We start from the raw sequence: 17,384 nt of genomic DNA, 5'->3' as shown, positions 1-17,384 counted from the left end.
GAATTGGAGGCCAGAGGTTGTGATCTATTTGTTTTCTTGGTAGGAGATTCTGAACTAGCTATTTCTTCTTCCTCCTACCTGAGAGAGAGAGAAGAAAAACTTCCTAAACCAGGGACCAGTTCCGGCAGGGATCTACCCTAATCTATTGTAACCGCATCCCTGCCGCAGTACCGGCTCTCCAGGGTCAGGACGGGACGCTCCCGCCTCACAGAAGGAGAAGCGAGAAGATCTGAATGAAGCAGGCAACATGTAAGGGGCTCCGGGTAGAAGGGTGAAGCAAAAAGCGCGTGGGGCTGGTTTCTCTCCCCCTTTTCATCCACCCAGGAACCTGATGCGCCTAAATGAAGCCATTTGTGTTAAAGAGACTTCAGCTCATCCTGACGTGGGCTTTACCCCAGGGTGACACTATTGTAAGAGGCAGGACAGCGAGCCTTGGGGTGACATATGGTGGAGGGTGTTTTCAGGGGCTAAACTCGGTAGTCAAATAAAGTAGCCAGGCGAGCAGGAGAATAATAGAAAACAAAAGGATCTTTCAGATAGACAAGCCAAAAAGCTAAAGGAGACGCATGCTTTTCTGCAGGTGCTGGCAAATGACTGAACAACCCAGCAGAAAACGTGAAATATGGAGAGACGATTTGCCAATGATTTAGGCGCTGAAGTAAAGCATAGTGCTGGGAAAGCAGATCCGATCCAGTTTAATCATACAACCTTAATAAAAACATATAGTCTGAGACGGGAACGTAAGCGTCAGTCTCGTTGCTATTTCACTTAATGGTACAGGAGGTGACAGATAAAACACAACAAAGATGGGTTGAGTGATTTGATAGTAAAGGACCAATTTAATGCGCGAGTTACAGCGCTGCTCCCCGGGATCGTTTAGGCTTAACCCGTTCTCTAGAGCTCATCTTCTTCCTCTTCTGGTCCTTTTTTTATTAGTAGTATTATTATTCAGTTGTTTAAAATGAGCATTATCCCAAACATATGCAGTGCAATCAGCTCGGTCACACTTACAAGAACACGCTTTAATAAGGCAATCAATCAAACGCTAACAAGGCGCGGGGGGTGGGAGGCACCGCCTTTAGGAGCTGAATTTGGCTGGCCAGGGACCGGACCCGATGTAGCACATGGGGTACCCCCAAGAAAACTCCGCTCCCGCTGGTGACAAGGGGCCGGGTGCCCGTCGCCGCCTCCCCCGGGGCCTCACCCCGGTTCCTCCAAGGGTCTCATCCCCGACCAGGGCGAGGCCCTGGAGTCCTGCCTGCCTGGCGGCAGTGGCTCGGGGCCAAAGGCAGAACTGCTGCCGGCGGGTGCCCCGTGTGCGCCCTCGCCGCCGCCAGAGCCCCACGCGTGCCCGGAGCCAGCGCCCCACGTGGGGCCGCGGACACCACCACCGGCGGCGAAGGTGTTAACGGCGTCGGCCCCACGCAGCAAATGGAAAATTTCATTATGAAGTAATGAGTAATTCCTCCCACTGAGATGTATTGTTATATCTTCCACTTCAATTTAGGAGCACAGCGGCTCAATTACCTAGAAAATACAGTCAATTAAAGGCTGCTGATTGGACACGAGGACGGATCATCGATCTTGTACTTTCCAATATCGCTCCAGACACCTCATTTTCCCTCCCCTATTAACTGAAAATACTCTTGGCATTACCGCGACCCGCAGCCTATTTACCTGTCGCAGGCAATCTCTGCCCTGTGACCGAGCCGCGGAGAAATCCACAGCCACCCTTTGCCGCAGCATCCTCCGGGAGCGGGCGGCCGGGAGGGCGCCTCTGGAGCCAGGGGACACGGGCACCGCCGGCTCCCTGCCTCCTGCTCGCTCCCCGTTTGCTCGGGGGGATGTCCCAGTCACGGGTGGAAATGGTTATCAGAGGCTTAAATGCTCTGTTTCTCTCACACGCTCCTAGATATATAAAATATGCGTATTTGTGCGCCAGCCGATGGCATTTTCTGAGCTGGTCACTCTGCAGGAGCAAAGTGCTGCAGCGATCGCAGCAGCAGCCTCGGCCAGACCTTGGCCTGCGCTCCCGCCCAGCAGGTGCCTGTGCCTGGCCCAGGAATGAGGGGTCGTGGGCTATTGAGAGACCCCATGTTTGGTGGATAGCGCTCATCTGCCGTCCTACCCCTCCCCGACCTCTGCAGCGCTCCCTGCTCCCGGGGTTGCCTGGGGAATGGTACCAAGCGCTGGCCCCGCAGCTCCTATTTTATCGGACTGGTTGTTCTGTCTGCTAAAAAACAAAGTAAAAGAGGGGGAAAGGCTTGCAAAGCTCGAATGTTGTTCGGCTCTCCCCTTGGAAGCTGTTTACAATTGTTATTTCCGGGGGGGGACGGGGAGGGAGAATCTATTTGTGAGTGTCCAAAAAGGGCCATTGCTTTCATGTCCATGAAGAAATCTCGTTTATAAAGAGTGGAATAATCTGGCCTTAATGATTTAAAGATCGTGACTTTGGATGGGGTTTTTAAAAGCTGTAATAAACAATATTTTTTATTGGAAAAAATACGTCCTGGCACCCCCGTGTCTCTTTCCTGCTCTCCATCCGCTATAGGGAAACGCTGCTATGCACTCCCTCTCCTAAAGACAAGAAGTCTCCGGTGTGGCAGTAAACCAGAGGCTTCTGAGCAATTTAGTACAAAGTAGATACAGAGGTGTCAACAAGTCTTTGTTCTGTCCAGCATTTATTTTCATGCTTGTTGAACTGTAACTATTAGAAACTGCACGGTGAAATTCGTCTTAAGCAACATTTTAACCTTTTTTTTTTTTAAACAAGCACGACAGCAATATGGGTGAGAGGTTGTTAAAACCTGTCGTTGTTATCGATTTAGTGTTGTTATTTTTGTTGCTATTAAGTTTTATTCCGACATGGTAACAAATTATGGCAGTGTATTTTTGGGCTATTTTAAAACAGAATGAAATAAATAATGTCGGTTTTGGAAGAAACCACTATCCAGCTCCGTGCCCGTGTTTGTGGTTTTTTTCTAATTTAGGGTTACAGAAATCCAAGCAAAAGCAATTATGCTACCTTCTTCCGAAATACTTTCTGGATAGGAAACGGGTGGGCGACTTTGCGAAAGAAATACTCTTTAAGAAGGAAGAGTAACCAGTGTGGAGGACACATACAAATGCAAAGATCGGGAATGGAGAAAGAAACCCGACAAATGAAATTATTACTGAAAAAATAAAATTTAAAAAATAATAAAGAGAACACACAGCAAGGAGAAGGCAGTGAGAGAACTGAAGGCTGAAGTACAAAGGAAGGGAAATCGCCTTTGCTCCAATTTACAGACTGGTGATTGTCTGAAGGAGTTGTGCTCCCTGTCACCTCTAATCTCTTCCCTTGGCGGCTTGTTAGCGTTTGGCAAGGGGTCTTTGCTCGCGGAGCATTGTACATTCGATATTCAAAAACCCTCTTTACATATACATCACTTGCTAATTTCGTCAGTGTGTGCACATTTCAGCGACTGATAATAGGACATTGTTATTTAAAGGACAAATAATAGCTCTGACCCATAAAGAGGCAGGAGCTCGTATTTTTCCCCTGCCAGTTCCAGTCTGCCTCTTAAAAATAAAATTTGGAATGAAAGAGGAATTGAAACGCTGGATTTCTGCTCATAACGAAGGACGAGACAAGGGAGGGTAAAGAATGCAATTAAACCACGAAAGTAATGTACAGAATGACAGGTTTTCTTTATGGTAAAGCATTGTTATTTTCCATAGAGACAACAGGATAATACTGCCGAGTTGCAAACCGGAAACCTTTTGGGGTTTGTTTTTGTTATTTGCCTGTTGTTTTTATTTTCTGAACACTGAGGGATTACATCTTTGCTTTCTTCATGCGCACAAGCCGTTTCGTTATCAAGATAGTGTTTCTTTCAAGTATTTCAGATTTTCCTTCTCCGCCTCATAGATTTGTGCATAAGGTTTGTTGTGATCCGCAGAACTCCCAGCCCTTGGGAAGAAGTCTATCCACGGAAAAGAAAGTCCCAGCACATTTCTGTATGTGGCTGGCTGGACCATATTTCGTTCGAGTTGATTTTCTTCCTCCTTCGTGCCTAAATTCCCTCTCAGAGATAAATCATTAGTAATACCTTCCTTCTTCTTTCTTTTATTTTTATTTTTCCCCCCTTGGAATGTAAATCCTTTTAAGACTGAGCTATTTTTAGTCTCTTTTCTTATTTTTTTTTTTTTTCCTTTTTTTTCGGGTTTTTCTGTGGGTGTCCGCGGCTGAGGAGAGAACACGATTAAATAAACATGGGCTGTAGGTACATTAACTCGAAGAGAAGTCCGGGAAAGGGATGAGTGTTTCATAACCCTGAGACAAAGGTTTATCTCGTTAAAGGTACTTCTTCCCTCTGGTCCATGGAAACTGAGGTGGCTTTGCTCAGCACAGAGGGCGTGAAAGTGAGAAAGGAGTCAGTCCTGGTTGTGGCCGAGCAGGTAAAGTCTGATCCGGAGGGTCTCTGCGCCAGCCCGTTGGACTGGCCGCTGTGGCATGCCAGGCAGGAGCAGGGGCTGCCCCCTGCGCTGCTGAGTCCATGAGTCGGGGCAGGGTAGAGAGAGGGATGTCTGAAGGCGCACAGCAGTTCAGGTCTCGGGTACGGGTGGGACAGGACCCTGAAGGTGTCCAGAGGCCTCAGGGGGGTACTGAAAGGGGTGGCGGCAGAGGCCGATGTGGCGCCGATGCCCATGTGGGAGTAGTAGGGCAGGGGCAGGTGGGACGGGAATGGGTACGGCAGGTTCCCGGTGGCTGCGGCGTGGCTCATCATGTACGTGTAAAACGCCGGGTCGGCCGGGTGAGGCCAGGTCATGGCCAGGCGCTGCCGCTTGTCCTTCATCCTGCGGTTCTGGAACCAAACCTGCGGACAGAGGAGAGGCGAGAGCCGTCACCCGCCGCCGCTCTCCGCCGGGCCGCCGGCCCCGCTCCCAGGGCGATGCGGCCGACGTGGGTCTGTCGGAGAGCCGAGACCGGCGCCAGCCTTCCCTCCTAGAGGGACTTGTCATCACGTACAGAGGGATCAGTTAAGCCCCTATAAAAATCTACAGGGAGACCTAGAGGAGCAGCCCTTTCAGGGCGCTTGTTTTCCTCTTTGCTTGTTAGGGCTTGTCCTGCTCACCCCCCGTCCCTGGGTTCCGGCCAGCCGGGCGGCTCTGCCTCATTGCTGCCCTTTCGCATCCACAACTACCTGGGATCGTTGCTATGGGGTTTATTTTCATGTGCAAATGTTTTGGAAAAGGCAAAGCAAAGCGAGATCGAAACAAGATCTGCTGCTGGCTTTCTCTTCCCTCCCCCAAGAACAGAGCGAGATTTAGACTGAACCGAAGGAAGGATTAAAAATAATCTGCTAGGGAGAGGGCAGATTAGCGTCGCTGGCCGGGATGGCTCCGGGAGCCGTGTCCCATCTCCCGCATTGCTGCAGGGTGCGGGCAGGGCCAGGAAAGGGGCGGGAGGCGGGGGGAGCTGAGAGGGAGGGTTATGCTGGCGAAGTGCTTTCCCGAGTTTTGCAAGGAAGTTTGGCCATACAGATTTATATCGTGCTAATTGGAAACATGTCCGAGCTGCGTGTACCTTGATGGTGGTTTCTGGCAGATTTAGAGCAGCCGCCAGCTCACATCTCCGGGGCCTGGACACGTAATTCTCCCGGTAAAACTCCTTCTCCAGCCGGGCGATCTGCTCGCGGGTGAAGGCGGTGCGGTAGCGGCGCATCTGGTCGCTGGCGCTGCAGGCCAGCGAGCCCTGGGAGCCACCGCTGCCTCCGCTGCCCTTGGGGTGATCCCCCCCGCCGCTGGGGCTGCCGGCCAGCGCCTCGGAGCACGGCCCTGCGGGGGGAGCCCGGAGCAAAGACACACGCTCGGAGGCGGGCGGGCGGGCACGCAGGGATGCTCGCCGTCCGCCTCCCCAGCGAATCCACCTCGGCCCCTCATCCCACCCCATTTCGCGTTTCCCTGCCTGGCCCGGTGTACTGTGGGCATTGGGGTACTGACATCCGAGAAGGACCGGGGAGGAGGGCAGCGAGAAAGGGGATGAAACACAGCCTGAGGGCTTGAGAGGGGCTTATTCACTCTGGCTGGGAGGTTACCTGTCCCCCGCCCTCGCCGACACACACCTCCCGCAATGGCGGTGTCTGCTCGCTGAGCTTCACACCCGCTGCCCGCTCCGGGAAACCAGAGCGCCGCAGCATCCCCCGATCCCGAATGCCCGGAAAAGGCAGGTGTGCACGCCATCCGTGCGGCACCGCTCCCCTGCTCCTGCCTCCAGGCCAGCAGGGACCCAGGAGTGGAGCAGCCAGCAGCCAGGGACTGTTCCCTCTGAGGGGAAGGTGAGGCCTTAGGGATCTCCGCTCAGCCTCCAAAGAACAGGATAGGATGTTTTCAACGAGCCTCTAAGGGATGAGGGAGGACAGACAGCGCTCTCTATGCTTCCCGGCTTCTTGAAGTGATTGAGGAACGGGGAGGGGGGAGAAGTGGGTTGTTGTCAGGGTAGGGACGTCTTTGCCGGGCTGGGAAGGTGGGAATAGGGAGTGGGGAGTGGGGGCAGGGGGAAAAGGGGCCTGTCCGCTGCCTTTGCTTTCAAATGCAACTCTCCCTCATTGTGCCCGAGACCAAAGGCAATTAATTCATTGGGACCATTTCCGAGCTGGCGCCACCGAGACATAGAAGTGACAAGGTAATTTGGACGTCTTTTTTTTTTTTCTTTTTTTTCTTTTTTTTTTTTTAACTCAACGTGCAAACAAGGCCCTCACTACCGCACTTGGGGCTGGCATGAGTCGGCGAGAGATTTTACAGTCTTTATGGGTGCTTCCGCACTCGCCCGGGCACATTTCACCCTGCAAAACCACAAACAGCTCTTGGCCAGAAAACCCGTTTGATCTTACCCCCACACACACACATACAAAAAAAAAAACAAAAAAAAAACCCGCCGGTGTGGAGGATCGTAAGGGATTTCCTGAAGTATGCACTGTCTAGGCGATGGGGAAGAATAAAAATAAAATAGAGCAGATTGAAGAGGAGAGCGCGTGGTTGTCCCGGCCAAAAAGATCCTACTGGACAAGCCGCAGACCTGACGCATCCACGGTGGGAAGCCTGGCTCCCCTCCAGGGACGCGGGGGCTGCCCGGTGTCGTGTCCTCTGACTCCCAAACAAGTCTCCCGGTGGCAGGGAGGTGAGCAGTGGGTCAGGAAAGAGATCACACACGCGCAGACACACACACACCCGATTTCTTTGCCCCTCGCTCAGCTGGCCAGGGGAAAATCCCCTCCGGCAGCCCCCCCGCCCCACCAGTGCTGCCACCCAGCCCCGGAGCGGACGTGGGGCCGGAGGCTTGGGAAGGAGTTGGGTACCTTTGCTGTGCTGGTACTCGGCGCTCCCCGTGGCGCAGTCCGGGGTGCAGCTCACCTCGATTTCCTCATAGAAATCCGACTCGGTGTCCGAGCTGCTCTGCTGCCCTTTGCTGGAGGGGAGCTCCGGGACGGGGGGCTGCTGTCCGGCCGAAAGCAGTGCTGCCGCCGCCGAGCGGCTCTCCGGCACCGTCCCTGTCCCTGGCAGCACCTCCACCTCCTCTTCGTCTTCTCCTCCACCACCTCCTCCTCCTCCTCTCTCCCGGGACGACAAGGGGCCAGGTCTGGGGCTGATGCAGTTCCGATGGATCATCTTCTCCTGCGGCTCCGCAGCGGGGCTCCCCACTGCTTCGGACAAATTAGGCACCCTCTTGCCAACTAGAGCGCCAAGAGTAGTCCCCTCCAGAAACATCACCATCTCCTTCCTGGTTTCCATTGTGGCTTTGCTTAAGGGAGGGGAGAAAAAAAACCCAGATCTCTTTCCCCCCCTCCCTGCTGCTCCCGCCCCAGCCGTGTACAAACCCAGCAACCCTCTTCTGCCAATGCAGAGGAGCCAGCGGTGAGATAGGGTGACCTTGTGATGCGAGCGCTCCACTCTGCTATGCTGCTCTGGGAGGGATCACCATTGCCCTCTTCTTTCTAAGCTGTCATCCTCAATGGTGCAGTCGTCATTACAGTACCACCGGTGACGCCACACATTGATTGCCAGTGGATAAATAGAAACGTCTGCCATTGGGAAGATGAAAGGAAGAGCCGGAGCGAATGGGCTAAATGCGTGATGCGCCAGGTGTAGGAGCCTGACATGGAGAGAGAAGTGTGAAAAAGAGATGCATAAGGAGCTGCAAAGATGTTGTAACATGCGGAGAGAGTTCCGCGGGGGGAAGCCTTGCCTGACAATTAAATAGCCCTTTGACTGCTTTAAGCCACAACCTTGATGTAGAATTGAGGCGAAGATCCTTAGCTGCATCCTGGAAGTGAGAAGATACGTACTCAAGCCTCTTCCTTGGATGCATTATTTATTGCTGGCAATCAGCTTCCGCCTAACTGCATATATAAGGCTTCTAAGAATCCTTTGCAAACTTGAGGATAAAGAAATGCGCTGCTGACATTTGAATGCAAAAATAGCTTTGATTTCTTGCTCTGGGTCAATATCGGTTCCTATCGGTATAATTGTCATTGCTTTCTGTTTACTGAGATTAAAATGTTAGTTTACCATTTGGAAATGCGGTTATATATTTATTGCTTTTTACATGTGAAAAGATACATCTACTTCACTTATAACTGTAGTTATTCCATCTATCTGCCATTTATCGTTTGTTCTTATTTTTTTTCCTTTGCTTTTCCTATTTTTCCATTATTCTTGCATTTTTATCAGGGTTTTATGTCTCCTTTCCTTTCTTCTTTTTAACTAATTGCTTTGCACAAATTATTATCTATTTTCGTTGCGGGGGGGTAGGGAGGGGATGAAGAAGGTCTGCCAAGAGTAATTCAGGCTCAGAAAAATGCAAGTTATCAAGGCCAGAGCTTATGCTAGCTAGCAGATGTTGTTGAAACAGACATGACAAGGGCAACAATTTGGACAGCACTCGTCTGAAAATAAGGGACCTCGTTCCATAAATACAGTGGCACGTGTAATCTTTTTTTGCCTATTATGATATTTCTAATGAATGCGGTAAGGATCTCATCTTTAGTTAACATTGCCTCACATGTGTAATGTCAAGTCATTTTTTGCCATCTGTCGTAACTAGGTTGTTCTAAATTTTTTTTCTCGGAGTGTTATTGGCTAGTCAGGATACAGAAAACATTCAACCAATTACAATCCCAAACCGGTGAGGAATTTACTGGCATATCTGAGGTGACGTCGCTCCAGTGGGGAACAGGCAGCGCAATAGGAAACATGCTGTGATTTTCCGTCTAGCCCTGGGAGCAGGATGCAGAGAGACAAACAAACAAACAAGCAAACAAGATTCCCGGTCTGCTGGATGCGTGGATTAAGGAGTGCTCCTAGCAATAGGCATACTGTTTTCAGGGTGATAAACTACGAGTTTTTTACAGGGCTGTAGCCACCATTATCCCTTTATCCCTGTATATACACGCACAAATTTTTCCATGCAAACACATATCATGCACACATAACACACTCTGGACTGAGCTGCTTTCCACCGCATGTTGTGAAGCATGCACTTCTCCAAAGCTTGAAAAATTATGGAAAACTCACTGATAAATTCCTTTTCCCTTTTCTCCCCTGCCAGCCTCTACACCGACGTGTGCCCTCTGAGGACCTGCCGCCCATCCCTGCAGCAGCCGGGCCCGGCTCTGTGGGCTGTGGGAGCGTGGAGTCGGGGAAGCAGGACCAGGTCCGGGGGAATGGATGGCTGGATAGATGGATGGATGGATGGATGGATGGATGGATGGATGGATGGATGGATGGATGGATAAGGCAGTCCGTCTCCAGTGCTGAGCAGAGCACTGAAGGGCAGCGCTGATCCCTGAGCAGAGCGGTGCGGGCCGGAGCTGTGGGGCAAGGCCAGACAAGGCGAGGCAGGGGTGCTCGGGCAGCGCTCTTCCCGTGTCGCTCTGGTGCCGCTTCCCACGGCTGGTGGCGTCGGTTTTGCGCTTTGTTGGAGTAAGCAACGGATCTGTGTTCGTGTTCTTGGCACCTCTGGGGGGAGTGGGAATGTTCAGCCTCTCCCTGGGCCCACGGCAGCCCCAGCTTCCCGAGAAAGCTCACTTCCAGCCTTCTTCCTAGCTCGGCCAAGCAGCCCTGTGGGAAGAAGCTGGCTGGTATCTGTGGCAGACTGAGAGGATTTCCGCGTCACAACGAGATCGGTGGTAGTATGAAGAGGGATATTCATGTCTGTTTCTAAATTAGACAGTAATCAGGAGCTGAATTCTGAGTGCAAGGGAGCTCTCCCAGAGTGGGCGATGGAAACGGTTGTGGGGAAGTTAATGGGAAATCCTCTCTCTGCCAGACCAGAGCCCTGGGGATGATTCCTGTGGATTATGCTGGCCGATCCCCAGGAATTTTATCATCTTCGTTTACGAGTCACCCCTGCCTCCTTCCTCAGCCCATTCTTAATGCGTTCCCACCAAGAAGCCGCCCCTCTTGTACCCCGACCCGGAGGTTTTGTTAAGCCCGAGACGATGGTCATTGCCACGGAAGGCTTGACGCAGCCCGCAGCGGCACAGGCTGTGGAACACCCCCGCACGGAGAGACGGACAGCCCCCACAAATACACATGCTTTAATTTGCCAAGGGTAAACACAGAGAGTTAAAGGCCCGAGTGGAATCTAACAACGGGCGGAAAGGGGAAAAAAAAAAAAAAAAGAGTACTGGAAGTTTTAGGGTCAATTTAGATTGGATTGTTTAAGACTTCTTAAAATGTCTGTTTTTCCATCCCCCAGGAAAAGTAGCGCCACAAGAGCCCCTGGCACGCCAGCGAGGCGGTGGCGCGGCGGGCTGGAGCGAGGAGTCCCGTCCCACTCCCTGCCGCCTCACCGGGAATGCGGGGTCCGGCGCACTGCCTTCTGTCTAGTGTTTCTCTCAGATCTGTCATGCTCGATTTGGAAGGAGACTCCCTCATTTGGGATTAATTTCCAGGCAGATTGGAAAGTGTATCCCTATGGTGTGGGTGGGGTTTTTTTCCTCCACGTTCCAGACCGAGATTTAATACCTACTCTCTCTCTCTAGCTAGGTCACATCCAGGATGCCATAAGCATGCTCAAAACTTTTCTAACTTATTTATTTCTCCGAATTTGCAGCTCTCCTTGCTGGTATATGGCCAAGACGGGATCAGGACACCGAATCCCGCTTTATTGCTGTCTGAAATGTAGCCCCGCATACGAAAAACAAACGAAACGCACACACTCCCTTCCCAAAATGAGGAAGTAATAGGGGGACATTAAAACATTGCCAGAGTGATATGCTCATAAATCAGGCATTTTCCTTGAAAGTGCTAAGCCTGCAGAAGAAAAGGCGCATCACACCCTCCTTCCCTGCGGGGTATTTATTTTTCTTAGCCGGTCAACAGGGTGTCAATAACTTTTGACCGATACTGCCCAGTTAGGACTGGGAACCCACTATCATTTTCTCTAAAAAACCCCAGAAATCTTGTCGTCTTTAAAAAAGGAAGAAAGTTTTGACATACCGGTGAACGATTTAATGCCGCAAAAAGTGATACCAGCTTCAAATGGGTGACCAAACCAGAAAACCTATTTTTAAATTTTTAATGGGTAGTGTTAACAATAATGGCGTAATTATCACTGTTTTATTAAGGCTATTTTTTACGACATGATTAGAGGTGGAAGCTTTGGAGAGAAGAGAATAATAGGCGCATTATTCTTGTGTGTAAAGACAAGCTGGTACAATGGCAGCACGCAACACGTAAGTGGCGTTGAGGAGAGAGAGGACAGAGCAGTGAGTGGGATGTGCCCAGGAAAGCATGTAGTGGTATTTACAGGATCCGATCCAGGACACATTTCTGCCTCCCTGTACCTCTGAATGCCGGATCCCGGCACCTCTGCGGAGGGCATCTCTCTGTTCTGGATGGATTCTTTTGGGGTTTTGTTTTTAACTGTTGGCTGTCTGAAGCATCACCTCGCTGTCACCGCATGAGGTTCTGGAGATATTTACTTTGTTAGACCAAAACCTAGGGGAAGAGGGAATGGGGAGGGGGTGGAAAGTGCACGATTCCCTCTCATAGGACATTCAGGACAAGTTTGACAGTGGAAACTAAATCTGCTGCTTTACTGATGACAGTGAGTAAATCGTGAGGAATTTGGGCTTTCGATTTCAATTCCTATCTCTCCCAGACTCGTCGAGAGCCATAAAACTGCGGCAGTCTTTTACTGATAGGATGAGCAGTAGAAACATGATCTGCGTGGCAAACTCCCTGATTTGAAAACATAAGTGTATTTATGGAGTGAATTTAATTCGGAGGAAGGCACAGGTAAATGAAAATCGACAGTATTTCAGTGCTTCTCGTGACTAGACTTTTTTTTTTTTCCTAAAGATTTGATTTAACGAGAACTGAGCTAGCAGCCCTCCGTGCTGTGCATTTTAGCTATTTCCCCCCCGCGGGTGACGGCGTCGCCTGAGACCTGGAGCGCCGAAGCATCTCTTACAGAAACATTGAGGAGTTTCAGGGGGTGCTCCTAGTCAGAGCCGGGATGGGGGATGTGGCATTATCAGGAGAAAACCGCAGGAATGCCAGAGGCGAACACACATTCTTTCACCGCATTTAGTATTTTGGTGTCCTGCTTTATTAAAACAAACTGGAGGCCCAGAAGGGGCCGAGAGGAGCGGCGCTGCCTGCCGGGATGCCGCCCCGCAGGCTGCCCGCCCTCCCGTGCCGGGTGCCGGGTACACCCAGCTATTTCTGCCTTTGTCGCCCCCAGGCAGGCGGCAGTGTCCCCTAGGGACGGTCTCCGGGCCCTTCCCTGAAGGAAATGGTGTAAAGGAGGGGCGTTTGCAGTGCACTGAGTCTGCTGTGAGGAAGAAGCTCATGGCCAGAACCAGAGGCACTCTGCGCCCTCCTGCAGCCCTGTCGCTCCCCAGCGTTAGGCCTGGTTCTGCTCCACAGAGGCCAAACTCTGGTAGTTTTACTGTGATGAAGGTGTTTTAATACGGAGCCTCATGAACAAATGCAGAGAGGGGCATAGGTGGGGTTCAGAGCATTGGAGACTGATGCCAAGAGGTGGAAATTCTGCCTAGAGAAAGTGGTTGAAAAAGCCCTAGCTCCTATACTGGATCCTAGGAACCCTTTTCATCCCTGGGGAGGGTGTGAGAAATCTCTAAGGAAAGTTCCTTTGGAGATAAGGGTATCCAAGGGGTACAGGATCTGCTGGAACCTCTCACCACTAGGGAAGTGCCAGGAGAGGATATCTTACTCCAGAGACCCAGGAGTGTGTCTCTTGTAATGAAAGGGTGATTTCCTCCTAGATTTGAAAAGGAGCAGATTTGACCCCATGGGAACAGGCGTGTTGCCTCTTGTCTTCTCTTTACACACGCCATGGGACTCTGTTTAGAATGACAAGGAACAGAAAGCTGTATGCAAGACAAACAAATGAAAAGGAGGAAAAGAAGAACAAAAAATAAAGGGAAGAAATGGAAAAGGAACATAAACAGAAGGGGAAGAGAAAGGGGAAGGAAAGGGGGAAAGATAGAACAAGGGAAGAGGGGAGGAAAGGAAAAGGAAAGAAAAAGGAAAACTTTGCCATATAGAGCAGGCATCTCAATGGAAATTCTCTCACTCCTCACTGAATCTGAGTGTCATAAAAAATAGCAGTTGTGCTGATGCAAAATGCTGGTTCAATTATGGGACATCACTGTCTCATTCAAACTCTCCCCAAAAGAAACACATATACAATTTCAAACAGGGAAATGGAAGGCATGTTGAATGAAAATTTTGCATAATTTTAACAATGAAGAGTGGAATGTTAACCCCTTAACTTCCAGTCCCACTTTCAAAGAATTTCATCTACAGCTAGCCAAGCTGAGACAGCATCATCTGTTCTCACAGTGCATCCTTAACAGCAGGTTTGGCTGCCTAGTTGACTTTTGACTTGTACCTCTGTGCATGGCCCCCAGGATGAAAATGTCAATCCACAGGCTGGATTTGTTCCACAAAAACAAAATCTCCACCTTGATTCTCTGAGCAGGGGCCAAGTGCTTCAGCACCACCACCTGAGGGAAATGCCCAGGTTTGTGCTCTGGGTACTGGATCCCCAGTGCCTGACCACTTTCTGTCTGTCCCCCACCTGTGAAATACATGATCCCCTGGACAAGGACAGAGACAAGGTGAGCATGGAGCAGCAGGCAATGTGCACTGAGCAAAGCCGGTGACCTCGATGAGCTGTGCTGATGGGGATCCCTCTCCTTTGGCCCGTTGTTGCTCTCTGCTCACAAAGCACAGCTCTGGGCACACCATGCGTGTCATGTGAGATAGCAATCAGGGCAAAAGCAGAGATGTAGAAAGATTTCATAGAAAGTAATAGGCTTCTGTCAGAGAGTTCATCTCAGGAACATGCAAGAAATCATGAGTTTGTCTAAAAAACTTATGCCAAAGAAAATAAAATCCTTGGAAGCAGATAATTTATGATCCTTTCCCCCCATTTCTTGATGCATATTAAAGAAGAGCACAGAAATTTTGCTGACTACTGACTGACTTCCATTTATCAGCATCAATAGTTTCCAATGAACATTTCAGCTGAGCTTTTTGGTCATCGAGGATCAGAAACGGTGAAAGGATTAAGTGGACAGTGAAGCAACCTGAGTTACCCACCGCGGTAACAGAACAGCATTAACCCCTTGATGCACATGTAGCAGCAAAGCCGAATGTCACCTCGCCTGTCTTCGCCCAGGCACAGAGGCACAGTGCTGGGGGTGCGTTTGCACTCCTTGCTTAGAAGGGCCTGTCTTTCAGGCCTCCTGCTTGCAAGGCTGAGCTGAAGGAGGTAAAATCTTCCCTCATACGGATCCCGAGGTGGGCCCGACCTTAACCATGTTGCTTTCATAACAGCAGAGAAAACTGCAGCCCACACGGGCACCCAGTGTGATGGATTTCTCCCCGGGTCATGGCACGGGATGCCCGACATGCAGGATGGGTGTGCTGATCAGTGGGAAAAGGCACTGCAGCCGCAGGGAGGCTGGGAGGGCATCGCCATTTGCTGGGAGTAGGGGGCGTACCGATATTGCGTGGGGACAAAAATCCGGCCATGTTCGCGTGACTGCCTGTTGTGTTGCCTGAGAACTGCCGTGAGAAAAGATAACATTAGAGGCCAAGCCCAAGTGTCCGGGCTTAGCTGTTCCCAAAAGAGGAAGCGTGCGAGTACTGGGAAGACCCGGCAGAGAAAGGCAGGAGCTTGCTTGTCATGCAGGACAGCAGAAGGGCACGGAGTGGAGGCTGCAGCAGGTAGCCATGGCACACACTGCCAGCTGCTTGCTCGCCCCAGGCCTTCCCTGCGCTGCCTGGCCCCCGCTCTGCCGCTCTGCTTCTCTGCCGGCTTGTTGCACGCTCCTTTCGGAGCTGATCCCGAATCCCAGGCAAGTCTCACAGACAAAAAAGAGGAGAAGGGGACACGACACAGCCCCGGGGGAGGGGGGCTCGGGGAAGGACGGCGTCCCTGCCTTTCCCGGCCGGCTCGGGCCTGCGCACGGCCTCCCGTTCCCGCCGGCCGCATCCTTCCTCCCCGCAAGGCCGCCCGCGGCATCTCCCCTCCCTCCCTGCCTCCCTCCCTCCCTCGCAGACAGACGGCGGTCCCCGGCTGTGATCACCGCGGCCCTGCACTAACTGCTGTCTTCTTGCGCCCCCCACTGCTGATGGGCCGCAGAGATGAAAGGAGACAAGCCAGACCGCTCGCCCTCTCTCTCGCCTCCGGTTTTTTCTTTTTTTTTTTTTTTTTTCCTCCCCTTGTGCCACGAATGAGTAAATGAGAAGGAGCAAGAAAACCAGGCAGCTCTTCCGACGGCTCCCTCCCGCCCGCCCGGGGTGCCGAGACGCAGGAGAGGAGGTTACCTCCGCCTTCCTCCCGCGGGCAGGGAGGAACCCACCGGAGCAGCGGCCGGGTGGCACCAGCGCCGCCCCGCTCTTACCCTGCCCAGGGCACGGCTCCGCAGCCCGCGGATAATTCGCTGGTTCCTGCAGAAATTACGTCACCCTCGCCATCAGCGTCCCTCGAGGTCAAGAACATTTTGCCCAGACTGGCTTAAAACTCTCGGGAAACACGCCCAGGGAGAGAAGCCGCTGCTGCAGGTACAACAGGCGAGGAACTCCAACAGGTCCTGCTGGGGCGGCGCCCGGCGAAATCGCGGCACATGGCAGCAGCCTGGCCGGAGCTGCTGGGTACTCTCTGCTGCTCTCGGAGGGTCCCCTCGGAGGGAAAACCAACCTCTGTCACAAGCAGTCAAGGGTTTAGATGCCTGGAGCCAGAATACTACGAAATAAATATGCTTCCTTGCTTTGATCGGGTTCGTTGACTTCTTCTAGGACATGGTATGCTCTCCCCATTTAGATCCGTGGTGCGTGCCGTATGGCACATTTTACTCCATATGTACATACATAGATATACATGGACACATATTCATGGAATATCTGCTTCTGTTCTTCCCTCCCTTGTTCCTCCATTGAAATTCAGTTTCAAAGAAACTGCTCAAATCCAGAAAGACTACATCTATGCGCCGGTATATGCATGTCTTTTACTATGGATACACGGTAACCTGTAGGGGTTTGTCATTCTCAGTCCACACAACTCGTTTTGAATGCTTTTGGTCTTGCTGCCAACCAGCATTTAAAAAAAAAAAAAAAAAAAAAAAAAAAAAAAAAAAAGTATAATTAATAATCAAAGCATGTGGAAGAAATCCCACGGGCTGCTCCTTTCTCATTTAGCACCTTTCCTGCAATACTTCTAGCCCCGTAGGAAGCACGAATGACTGCGACAGGATGATTCTGTAGGGAAAATTTTGAAACACCTTTATATTTGAGGGTTATTCTCAAATATAAAGGGCGTTGATCTCCCCCTATAGCTCTTCCCTCTAGAAGAGGATCACGGGATTCAGCCCCCATCCTTGTTTGGGGAGAGTGAACGGCAAGCCCGGAGCCCTCAGGAAGCGGGATGCTCCCCTGGGTGATGGGGGTGATCCGAGGGAGGAAGGACGATGGGACCCCCAGGGCTGGGGTGACATTTCAGACACTGCAGTTCTTCAGCAAAAACCAGCCTATGCTATGGAATCGCTGTTTTTCTCTAGAAAAGAGCAAAAAGGCAAAAATGAGGAAAAGAAGAGGAGAGAAAGAGAGAAAGAAGAGAAGAGAAGAGAAGAGAAGAGAAGAGAAGAGAAGAGAAGAGAAGAGAAGAGAAGAGAAGAGAAGAGAAAAGAAAAGAAAAGAAAAGAAAAGAAAAGAAAAGAAAAGAAAAGAAAAGAAAAGAAAAGAAAAGAAAAGAAAAGAAAAGAAAAGAAAAGAAAAGAAAAGAAAAGAAAAGAAAAGAAAAGAAAAGAAAAGAAAAGAAAAGAAAAGAAAAGAAAAGAAAAGAAAAGAAAAGAAAAGAAAAG

General features: G+C 50.9%; 1 protein-coding gene across 1 annotated transcript; it reads right to left on the bottom strand.

Moving 5' to 3' along the window:
- Positions 1 to 4,264: 4,264 nt before the first annotated feature.
- EVX1 (even-skipped homeobox 1) lies at positions 4,265 to 7,956 on the bottom strand. The gene is made up of 3 exons (XM_064703321.1): positions 7,341 to 7,956; positions 5,570 to 5,820; positions 4,265 to 4,859 (listed from the first exon to the last, which is right to left on the bottom strand). The coding sequence occupies exons 1-3, from the start codon at positions 7,771 to 7,773 to the stop codon at positions 4,329 to 4,331; spliced, it is 1,215 nt and encodes a 404-aa protein (XP_064559391.1). The 5' UTR covers positions 7,774 to 7,956; the 3' UTR covers positions 4,265 to 4,328.
- Positions 7,957 to 17,384: the final 9,428 nt, after the last annotated feature.

Source organism: Zonotrichia leucophrys, chromosome 2 (assembly GCF_028769735.1).
Source record: "Zonotrichia leucophrys gambelii isolate GWCS_2022_RI chromosome 2, RI_Zleu_2.0, whole genome shotgun sequence".
In the NCBI taxonomy this organism is placed as follows: Eukaryota; Metazoa; Chordata; class Aves; order Passeriformes; family Passerellidae; genus Zonotrichia; species Zonotrichia leucophrys.
This window is presented reverse-complemented; position numbering and strand designations above follow the sequence as displayed.

Bases quoted from the DNA above. Each gene is read 5' to 3' on its own strand.
- EVX1 (XM_064703321.1), bottom strand. From the start codon at position 7,773: ATGGAAACCAGGAAGGAGATGGTGATGTTTCTGGAGGGGACTACTCTT. The intron at 5,821-7,340 runs GTACCCAACTCC...CTCCCCCCGCAG, and splicing joins CGAGTACCAGCACAGCAAAG to GGCCGTGCTCCGAGGCGCTG. The intron at 4,860-5,569 runs GTACACGCAGCT...CTCTGTCCGCAG, and splicing joins TGCCAGAAACCACCATCAAG to GTTTGGTTCCAGAACCGCAG.